We start from the raw sequence: 12052 nt of genomic DNA, 5'->3' as shown, positions 1-12052 counted from the left end.
TACCGTAATGCTTTCTAGATCGCGGGCTTCGATCTTCCAGAGCAATTCGGCCGCTCTGTTTCCTACATCGTAGACCCATTCCACAGGGCGTAAGCCTCTGTCCCCGTTTTCCTGTCGGGTCGGCTAGTGATTGTTTTCGAATTTGTCGCGGAAGTGATATCGGCATTCGTATGCCATACACTGGAACCAGGGCACTTGCGTATGTGCCTCATGTCGAGGGTACAGTCGCGTAGCGTTGCCTAGGAGGTATTGGAATTCTTTCCTGAATCCTTCCTATTGTACGTAGGCTGTAGGTACTCTAGTGCTGATATAGGAGTGTTTCTTCTAGTAGCTTTCCCACATACGCTCGTCTTTTCTGCGGTTCGCGCGTATGAACTGGTATTTTGGGTTCCGTACGTCGTTGCTAAGTTATTGGCCGTCAAGATACTCGGCGTAGCTATCAGGCCTATCGTATATTACAGGCTGTTCTCCTTTGATGGTTTCTACGATACGTCGGAGTTCCCTCATTTCGTCCCTCATTTTATCGCTCTACTAGGCGAGTCGAATCAAGCGCCTATCCCGTTCGCGCAGTTCCGTGTTAAGCCGAAAAACTTCGTTACGGTACCATTCGATTCGTTCCTAGAGGAATAGAACATTAGGTCCGGGTCTTTCGATTCCTTGGGTGTCGGTTGTCCACGATCTATCCCGCCTCTACATGACTATGAAACCCTACTGCCTCAAGACTAGGAGAATCGAAGCTGGCGGTGCATATTCTCCTGCCATGTCCTATTTGGCAAGACTTGTCTCTAGGTCCATAGTGACCAGTTCGGAGTACGGTGCTTGTTCGTCTTTACTGTTGCCGTCGTGTCCGAGACTGTCCGTGTCACTGCCCTTGTCTTCGTAGCTTGTGGCCGCTACTTCGATGACGTCCTTAGTGGTTTCGTCGATAGCCGTAATTTCCTTTCTAGGGGCTAGTTTCTATTCTTTCTTCGGGCTCCGGCATTCTCGCTTATAGTGCCCTTTCTTTCCGTAGTTATAGTAGGTAACATTAGACTTGTCTTTGGTCGTCTTCTTCTAGTCCTGCTTCTGCGCTGCGTCTACATCTATGGCTCCGGGGTGTGTCCCGTACGAGGTACTGACGTACGCTCGCTTTTTCTTGTCATTGGCCTTAACCGTGGTTCCGTTTATTTGACCTCGTTTCTGCTGCTCTCGTGTGTAGAGTCGATTATCGATTCTGATAGCCTGCGCGATGTATTCGTCTAGAGTCTCAGGCCGATCGTACTTGTATAGCTTGTCCTTGACCTTTTCCTTCAGGCCATTATAGAACAATTACATTAATGCCTTATCATTAAGCTAAGACTTGAGCATGTCCTGTCTAAACTATACGGCGTAGGAGGCTACTGACTTGGTCTGTCGGAGATTGGCGAGTCTTTCTTGTGTATGAATCTTCTCGTCTTTGTCGCCAAAAACTTTCCGAAGCTCCTCTTCGAAACGGTCGTAAGATCGGAAGACTGCCTGTGTGAACGCGTCTCGGTCGTCTTCGTCTTCCTTAGTGAGATAGTCGTTCCATGTAGGCTCGAACTATCTAAGTGCCTTGCCCTCTAGTCTCGTGGCTACGTAAAGGACTTTGGCTTTTTTATCTAGGAACTTATCGTCGTTAAGCCGGAAGTAGGATCGGAGATTTGTCAAGAATCCTACGAGATCCTCCTTAGTTCCTCTATATTTGCCAGGTGGTTCGATCTTGATGCGCTTCGCTTTGGCGCCCTCGAGTGCCTCGATTTTGGCGTAGGCCTCGTTAACCAACTTCTGCGAGTACTTTTCGCGGTTCTCGAGTTCCTTGATTCGAGCTTGAGCAGCCTTGTCTCTCTGGTCCAACTCCTGGATCCGCTGCTAGAGTTGACCAAGCTAGGCGAGCAGTTGTTCGGCCGTGACGTCGGTAGCCATGTCGGTGTCGAGGTCGAAGTCACCTCCGTTCTGAACCATGACAGAACAAAGGGAGTGGTAACAACGTGTGACGAACCTAACTCAGACTGCTTCTGAAAGGGTCCAGACGGAGGTAGGTTGAGCGGGACAAGCAGGCAGGTCGTCTGAGGGATTCGGTGAAGCCAAAGGGTTTATAACAACACTTAGAGTTATCTCTTATAGTAATTAGCAATGCTTGGTATAAGTACTGTGATTGTGATTGTTACTACTGGTGAACTCCTAGAGTCCACTATAACGAGTGACTATTTACATGTATATATACTCCTAGGATCACTAGTAGTCGTGGTGATCATTCATACTAGCTCACCTGGCTCATATCGTGAGCCAGTGATCCTCTGTTGGGATTATTTCTTGCCAAGCGTGATCCTGTCCTGATTAGTCTATCATTCCTTCGGCTTGATTGGCCCGTTCGTGCTAGTGGCTCAGGCGGCATCTGCATGTATATTTCCGTGACATAAAACTACCAAGGATATTATTAAAGTAGTAGCTATAGGCTACGAAGATAAGGGTAGTGATACGGATAGTCTCGGATATGACGGCAATAGTGAAGACAAACAAGCACCGTACTCTGAACTGGTCACTATAGACCTAGAGACAGGTCTTGCCAAATAGAATACGGTAAGAGAGTATATACCGCTAATTTCGATTCTCCTAGCCTTAAGGTAGTAGGGTTTTATAGTTATATAGAGGCGGGATGGATTATAGATAACTAATACCTAAGGAATCGAAAGACCTAGACCTAATGTTTTATTCCTCTAGGAACGAATCGAATAGTACTATAATAAAGTTTTCTAACTTAATATAGAACTACGTAAACGGGATAGACGCTTAATTTGACTTGTCTAGTAGAGTAATAAGATAAGGGATAAGACGAGAGAACTCTAATATATTGTAGAAACTATTAAAGAAAGATAGCTTATAATATATAATAGGCCTAATAGCTATACTAGGTACCTTAATAACTAGTAATTTAGTAACGACGTATAGAACCTAGAATACTAGTTTATACGCGTAAACGGTGGAAAAGACAAGTATATATAGGAAAGCTACTAGAAAAAATATTCCTACCTTAGCGTTAAGGTACCTATAGTCTATATATAATAGGAAGGATTTGGGAAAGAATTCTAATACCTCCTAGGTAACGCTATATAACTATATCCTTAATACGAGGTATATATATAAGTACCCTAGTTCTAATATATAGTATATAGATACCAATACCACTTTTACGACAAATTCGAAAATAATTACTAGCCGACCTAATAAGGAAATGAGGACAAAAGCTTACGTCCTATAGAATAGGTCTATAATATGGAAAATAGAGCGGCCGAATTACTCTAGAAGATCGAAGCCTATAATCTAGAAGGCATTACAATAGTTCTAAAACGAGCCTAGCCTAGGCATTACGGAATGGGACAAGATATATAGGACTTATACTAGAGTAACGACTGCCTCTATCACGCAGACAAAAAGAAATCGCGAATTTAGGAGCTTCAGATAAAGCTATAGCACGTATAACGGAAAGCAGAACGGACTTAATAGTAGAAAGTTATAAGCACTTAATGGCTTACGGAAATAAGCACGATTAACAAAGCCGCTATTAGCCAAATAACCGAAGAGGTTAGTACTAACCTAGGAAATAGGTTAGGGCCCTTCGAGGGGCCTGGAAACTATTAATGCCTACGTAATAGCGAGTAATAGCGTAGTATAAGAGGAACTAGCGTAAGAGACTACTATATCGAGACCTCCTAGTAGAAATATAAGAAATTGCTATAATCTTTAGACGACGGTAGCAAGACAAGCGACTATGGATAATAGCACAATAGAAATAGCACGAAATGCTTGTACTAGTAGATAGTAGAGTAGAGATAAACCTAATTTCGCCGACGCTTATAAATTAGCTATAGATACCTTAGAGAATAAAGTAGAAGTATAGCATAGTCAAAGGGCTATTTCTAATATAATAGGTATATAAGGAGACTAAACTAATTAATATTACTATAGTAGGGAAGACTATAGTAGTTATATTTAGTATCGTAAATATAGGTAACGATAAAGATATAATATTAGGGTTACTATAGTATAAAGATTATAACCTAGACATTAGCTAGAAGAATAGTAGCTACCTATAACCCCAAACGGAGTCATATTCGACTAGCAAGATAGGGAGCACGTAAGGATCACAAGCAGATAATACTTAGGGGAAGGCATATCCTATAGATCTACCGTAAGAGACAGACAGTTATCACGGAAATATACATGCAGATGCCGCCTAGGCCACCGGCACAAACGGGCCAATCAAGCCGAAGGAACGGAAGGACCAATTACAACATAGGAAGTACAATGATCACTACGCTCACCAGCAATTAGGGTGATCACCACCATACGATCACTCACGATCACCGTGATCAGGAGTAATCACTAGGATTATATATACATATAGATAGTCACTCGTTATAGAGGACTCTAGGAGTTTACCAGTGGTAACAATTACAATCATAGTACTTATACTAAGCATTGCTAATTACTATAAGAGACAACTCTAGTGTTGTTATGAACCCTTTGGCTTTACCGAATCCCTTAGACGACCCGCCTGCTCGTCACGCTCAGCCTGCCTCTGTCTAGACCCTTTCAGAAGAAGTCTGAGTTAGGTTTGTCACACGTTGTTACTACTCCCTTTGTTCTGTCATGGTTTAGAACGGAGGTGACTTCGACCTTGATATCGATATAGCTACTAACGTTACGGCCGAACAGCTGCTTGCTTAGCTTGGTTAACTCTAGCAGCGGATCTAGGAGTTGGACTAGAGAGACAAGGCTGCTTAAGCTCGAATCAAGGAACTTGAAAACCGCGAAAAGTACTTACAGAAGTTAGTTAACGAGGCCTATACCAAAATCGAGGCACTTGAGGGCGCTAAAGCAAAGCGTATTAAGATCGAATTACCTAGTAAATACGGAGGAACTAAGGAGGATCTTGTAGGATTCCTAACAAACCTCTGATCTTACTTCCGGCTTAATGATAACAAGTTTTTAGATGACAAAGCTAAAGTTCTCTATGTAGCTATAAGACTAGAGGGCAAGGCACTTAGATGGTTCGAGCCTACGTAGAACGACTATCTTACGGAGGAAGACGAAGACGATCGAGACGTGTTTATATAGGTAGTCTTCCGATCTTACGACCGTTTCGAAGAAGAGCTTTAGAAGGTTTTTAGTAACAAAGACGAGAAGATTTATATGTAAGAAAGACTTACTAATCTCTAATAGACTAAGTTAGTAGCCTCCTATACTATATAGTTTAGATAGGACATGCTTAAGTCTTAGCTTAACGATAAGGCGTTAATATAATTATTCTATAATAGCTTAAAGGAAAAGGTTAAGGACGAGCTATATAAGTATGATTAGCCTAAGACTCTAGATAAATACATCGTGTAGGCCATTAGGATCGATGATCGACTCTATATACGAGAGTAGTAGAAACGAGGTCAAATGAATGGAACCATAGTTAAGGCTAACGACAAGAAAAAGCGAGCATACGTTAGTACCTCGTATAGAACATACCCTAGAGCTATAGATATAGACGTAACGTAGAAGCAGGACCAGAAGAAGACAACCAAAGATAAGTCTAATGTTACCTACTATAACTATAGAAAGAAAGGGCACTACAAGCAAGAATGCCAGAGCCTAAAGAAAGAATAGAAACCAGCCCCTAGAAAGGAAATTATAGCTATTAACAAAACCACTAAAGACGTCATCGAAGTAGTAGCTACGAGCTACGAAGACAAGGGCAGTGACATAGATAGTCTCGGACACGATGGCAACGGTAAAGACGAATAAGTACCGTACTCCAAACTAGTCACTATAGACCTAGAGACAGGTCTTGCTAGATTGGACATGGCAGGAGAATATACATTGCCAGCTTCGATTCTCCTGGCCTTAGGACAGTAGGGTTTCATAGTCATGTAGAGGCGGGATAGATCGTGGATAACTGACACCTAAGGAATCGAAAGACCTAGACCTAATGTTCTATTCCTCTAGGAATAAATCGAATGGTATTGTAACGAAGTTTTCTGGCTTAATATAGAACTACGTAAACGGGATGAACGCTTGATTTGACTTACCTAGTAGAGCAATGGAATGAGGGACAAGATAAGGGAACTCCGACGTATTGTAGAAGCTATCAAAGGAGAATAGCCTGTGATATATGATAGGCCTGATAGCTATGCTGAGTACCTTGACGATTAGCAACTTAGTAACGACGTATGGAACCTAGAATACTAGTTTATACGAGCAAATCGTAGGAAAGACGAGCGTATATAGGAAAGCTACTAGAAGAAGTACTCTTATTTTAGTATTAGAGTACCTACGGCCTATGTATAGTAGGAAGGATTCGGAAAAGAATTCTAATACCTCCTAGGCGACGCTATACGACTATACCCTCGATACGAGGCATATACGCAAGTGCCCTAGTTCCAGTGTATAGCACACAAATGCCGATATCACTTCCGTGACAAATTCGAAAATAATCACTGGCCGACCCGACAGGAAAATAGGGACAGAGGCTTATACCCTGTAGAATAGGTCTACGATGTAGGAAACAGAGCGGCCGAATTGCTCTAGGAAATCGAAGCCCGAGACCTAGAAAGCATTACAGTAGTTCTAAAATGAGCCTGGCCTAGGCACTACGGAACCGGACGAGACATATAGGACTCATGCTAGAGTAACGATTACCTCTATTATATAGATGAAAAGAAATTACGAATTTAGGAGCTTTAGATGAAGCTATAGTATGTATAATGGAAAGCAAAACGGACCTAATAGTAGGAAGCTATAAGCACCTAATAGCTTATAAAAATAAGTATAATTGATAAAGCTACTATTAGCCAAATAATTAGAGAGGTTAGCACTGACCTAGGAAACGGGTCAGGGCCCTTCGAGGGGCCTAGAAACCATTAACGCCTACGTAGCAGCGAGTGGTAGCATAGTACAGGAGGGACTAGCATAAGAGACCACTATACCAAGACCTCCCGGCAGAAACATAGGAAATCGCCACGATCTTTGGACAACGGCGGTAAGACAAGTAACTATAGATAATAGCATAGTAGAAACAGCACGAAATGCTTGTACTAGTAGACAGTAGAGCAGAGATAAACCTGATTTCGCTAACACTTGTAAATTAGCTACGGATACCCTAGAGAATGAAGCGGAAGTATAGCATAGTCAAAGGGCTATTTCCGACGTAATAGGTACGTAGAGAGACCGAACCGATCGATATCACTATAGTAAGGAAGACTATAGTAGTTATATTTAGTATCGTAGATATAGGCAACGACAAAGATATAATATTAGGGTTACTATGGTATAAAGATTATAACCCGGATATTAGCTAGAAGAATGGTAGCTACCTACGACCCCGAACGGAGTCGTATTCGACTAGCGAGATAGGGAGCACGTAAGGATCGTAAGCAGACAATACTCAGAGAAAGGTATATCCTATAGATCCACCGCAAGAGACAGACAGTGGCAGGCAGACTACTACAGACTCTAGAAGAGGCAGCATAACGACATCGATATCACGATAGGAGGAACGAGCTAAATCGCCGATAGTTATTCTCTCCGTTGACGAATGTAGAGTACTGTAATTAGAGTAGTAGGTTAAGATAGGAGAAATCGCTAATATCGCTATAGACAGAACCAAGTTCGTATATTATTAGAAAACTAAGAGACGAGATAAGACTAAGGAAGTACCGAAAGAATACGAAGGACACCTAGCATTCGAACCAAAGTATCTAGAAGGATTACCAGAACACGGCCTATAGGATTACGAGATTAAGCTTAAGGAAGGAGTACGACTAAAGTTCTTTAAGATTTACTATACGAGCCAGATATAGAACGAAGAACTTAAGCGATATTTAGAGGAGAACCTTTGAAGAGGATATATCCGCCTGTCGATATTGCCAGCAGGCTACCTAATCCTGTTTATACTTAAGAAAGACGGAAAGCTACGGTTATATATCAACTATCGGCAACTTAACGAACAGACCGTGAAAAACCAATACCCGTTACCACTAATCTTACAGCTCCGAGATTAGTTGGCAGGAGCCTAATATTTTACATGTCTTGACTTGCCATTAGCCTATAATTATATATAGATCAAAGAAGGCGACGAGTAGAAAACGGCCTTTAGGATACCTTATAGCCACTATAAGTACCTTGTTATGCCATTCGGACTTACGAACGCGCTGGCAACGTTCTAAGCCTTGATTGATCAAGCTATCCGACCCTTTCTCGATAAATTTACGGTATATTATCTCGACGATATACTTATCTTCTCTAAGACGATAGACGAATACTAGAAGTACGTAATAGTAGTACTAGACGTGCTATACGCGTATAAACTATTAGTTAACAAGGAAAAGAGCGAATTCCATATTAGGAAGATAGTCTTTTTGGGATACGAAATATCCCTAAGACAAATCCGGATAGAACCTTCAAAGGTTAAAGCTATCAAGAATTAGCTACGACCGACGTCAGTTACAGAAGTATAAAGCTTTATCGGATTTACGAACTTCTACCAAATGTTTATTAGGAACTTTAAAGCAATCGTATAACCTTTATACGAACTTACTAAGAAGAACGCTAAATTCCAATAGGAAGAGCGACACGAGTAAGCATTTATATAGATCTGTAATGCCATTACTAAAGATCTAGTACTAGTACTACTAGACCCTAAGAAGCCATTTAAGGTAGAAACAGACGCTTCAGACTACGCTATTAGAGGACAATTGGGATAACGAGACAAACAAGGGAAGCTATATCCTATAGCCTTCTTTTCAAAGAAGCTCAATAGACTATGTCTCAATTATCCGATTTACGATAAGGAACTACTTGCGATTATCAAAGCTTTCAAGGAATGGCGACCATACCTTAGTAGCACGATTAAACTAGTATAAGTATATATAGATCACAAGAATTTACGATACTTTACAACAACAAAGGAACTTAACAGATAACAAATACAATAGGCAGAATTCCTTACAGAATTTAACTTCGAGATCCGCTACAAGAAGGGCAAAGAAAACGTACAAGCAGACATTTTAAGCCAACGAACGGATCATACGAAAGGACAAACGGGAATAATACTACTGTTGTTCAAGGAACGAACAGACAGGACATTGTACTACGAAACGTAGACACCTGTGGAAGATAATCTACTTGACTTGTTCCTAGAATGCTACGTAATCTTTCGAGAGGAAAGGATTAACGAGGTATAGTATCAAGTAGCACCCGGACTAGTAGTACCTAACGGAGTAAAAGAAAAAGATAGAAAACTCTAGTACCGAGGCAAAGTGTATATCTATAATAAAGATCAATAGCTGCAAATGATTCGAGAACTCTATAAATCAAAACTCGGAGGATATAAAGGAGCTATAAAGACTGTTGTACAAGTCAAGAGACACTACGACTTTCTATAGTTAACGGTACAGATTAAGGAAGTCGTATAGAACTACGACATCTACAATCGAAGCAAAACGGCACGATATAAGCCGTATAGACTACTTTAGCTACTGCTAATAGCTGACAAACTATAGAGTTTAGTTACGATAGACTTTATTACAAAGCTGTTAGAATCTAAGGATATAGCTATAGGAGTAACCTATAACAGTATTCTTACTATAGTAGATTGCCTGACCAAGTAGGCATACTTCTTTCCCTATAAAGAGTCCTAGACAGCGGAACAGTTAGTAGACATAATCTATCGGCAAGTTATATTAGTACATGCTTAGCCGCAAGAATAGATTACCGATAGAGACACGAAGTTCGTATCGAAGTTCTGGCAAGCATTAATATAACGATTAAGCGTCAATAGCAAGCTATTAACGGCATATTACCTATAGACTAACAGACAAACGGAGCGACTAAACCAAGTTATTAAGCAATACCTCCACTCTTACGTTAACTACTAGCAAGATAACTAGGTCATACTATTGCCAATAGTATAACTCGCTTACAACACGACGCTAATGGAAACGACTAAAGTTATACCGTTCTTCGCAAACTACAGATATAAAGCAGACCTTAGGCAAGGACTAGAGGTCACAGTGCCAAGAGCAGCAGCCAAAGTAGAACAGATGTACGTACTATACGAGAAGCTCAAGAAGGAACTCGAGTTATCAAAACCAGAATAAAGAACTACTACGACAAACATAGGCTCGAAGGACCTTGCCTAGAGAGGGGAGACAAAGTCTATCTAATTATATAAAACTTGCGAACCAAACGACCAAGCACAAAGCTAGACTTTAAGAAGGTCAGACCCTTTATTATCAAGGAACGAATTTTAATATCCAACTATCGACTATCGTTACCGTCATCTATACGACTACAGATAGATGTTTTTCATATTTCACTTCTCGAACCAGCACCAAAGAACGTCAAGGTTACTACGCACATCAAAGCAGAGGACAAAGAGGAAGAATAGGACGTCAAAGAAATTCTAGATTCACGTATTATTAATAGGGAACTATAGTACTTAGTCAAATGGCTTGATTTCGGACTAGAAGATAACTTATAGGAACTAGTTAAGAATTTGAACTACCCTAAGAAACTAGAATAGTTCTATCGGCAGAACCTGGATCGGCTAAAGGCAAACCTAGGACAGAACCGAAAACAGCGCCCTAGTTAATAACGTTAATGCCACCGTTAAGTTACACAACGGCCCCTAATTCCTGCTATTCTACCGCCTCTAATTTGTCTAGATCTGACAAACCCTATATAACCATGTCTGCCCCCTTCTCTACCAGGAACTCTCGTTGTTCACGAACCCGAGTCAGACAGGCCAACGCCTTAGAAGCTTTATATTAATATTCTCGTAGCAAGGCTTCGGCCTCTTTCTCTTCAGCCTTCAAACGACGTTGCTCGCGTATGATACGATCTACTGTGTTACGATCAGAGACGTGCCCTCGCAAGAAAATAGGAACTTACAAGAAGAAACTAGAACGCCGGAACCATTGTAAGCACGACCCTAACGCATGTAAGCCTCGTAGTAACGAGATTTTTCAATCATCTTATACACTTGGTTATACTCTGTGTAATAGGAATACGCTATCACTACGAACCTATGATCGGAAATAAACTAAGCCAAACGCTCACGATAAATAGACACTAGGGATCTATATACATTAGACGGCATGATTAACAGCACGAAGGGCAACGAGGACTAAGGAGAAAAACACGTATAAGGAACGCGAGGGATGTTAGCGCTATTTGAGACGGCCTAAAAAGAGGGCTTTCGGGTCGAAAGCCTCGGAGGGAGGGCATCGCGTGTCACGGAAATATGTATACAGATGCTGCCTAGGCCACCGGCACAAACGGGCCAATCAAGCCGAAGGAACGGAAGGACCAATTACAACATAGGAAGTACAGTGATCACTACGCTCACCAGCGATCAGGGTGATCACCACCATGCGATCACTCACGATCACCGTGATCAGGAGTGATCACTAGGATTATATATACATGTAGATAGTCACTCGTTATAGAGGACTCTAGGAGTTTACCAGTAGTAATAATCATAATCACAGTACTTATACCAAGCATTGCTAATTACTATGAGAGACAACTCTAGTGTTGTTGTGAACCCTTTGGCTTCACCGAATCCCTTAGACGACCCGCCTGCTCGTCACGCTCAGCCTGCCTCCGTCTGGACCCTTTTAGAAGAAGTCTGAGTTAGGTTCGTCACAACAGTAGTAGACAGACTACTACAGACTCTAGAAGAGGTGGTATAACAATATTGATATCGTAATAGGAAGAACGAGCCGAACCGCTAATAGCTATTCTCTCTGTTAACAAATGCGGAGCACTGTAATTAGAGTAGTAGGTTGAGATAGGAGAAATCGCTAGTATCGCTATAGACGGAACTAAGTTTATATACTATTAGAAAACCGAGAGATGAGACAAGACTAGGGAAGTACTAAAGGAATACGAAGGATACCTAGCATTCGAACCGAAATATCTAGAAGGACTACTAGAATACGGCCTATAGCATCACAAGATCAAGCTTAAGGAAGGAGCATGCCTGAAGTTCTTTAAGATCTAT

At 41.4% G+C, this 12052-nt stretch overlaps 1 protein-coding gene across 1 annotated transcript; it reads right to left on the bottom strand.

The window, feature by feature from the left end:
• Positions 1-1053: 1053 nt before the first annotated feature.
• On the bottom strand, positions 1054-1962 carry MYCTH_2123530 (uncharacterized protein; the record flags this gene model as incomplete). Its single annotated transcript, XM_003659824.1, has 4 exons — positions 1054-1287; positions 1366-1494; positions 1678-1857; positions 1912-1962. The coding sequence occupies 4 exons, from the start codon at positions 1960-1962 to the stop codon at positions 1054-1056; spliced, it is 594 nt and encodes a 197-aa protein (XP_003659872.1).
• Between the last annotated feature and the right edge of the window lie 10090 nt (positions 1963-12052).

Source organism: Thermothelomyces thermophilus, chromosome 1, assembly GCF_000226095.1.
Source record: "Thermothelomyces thermophilus ATCC 42464 chromosome 1, complete sequence".
NCBI lineage: Eukaryota > Fungi > Ascomycota > Sordariomycetes > Sordariales > Chaetomiaceae > Thermothelomyces > Thermothelomyces thermophilus.
The sequence above is the reverse complement of the archived record's forward strand: the minus strand, read 5'-3'. Positions and strand labels throughout refer to the sequence as shown.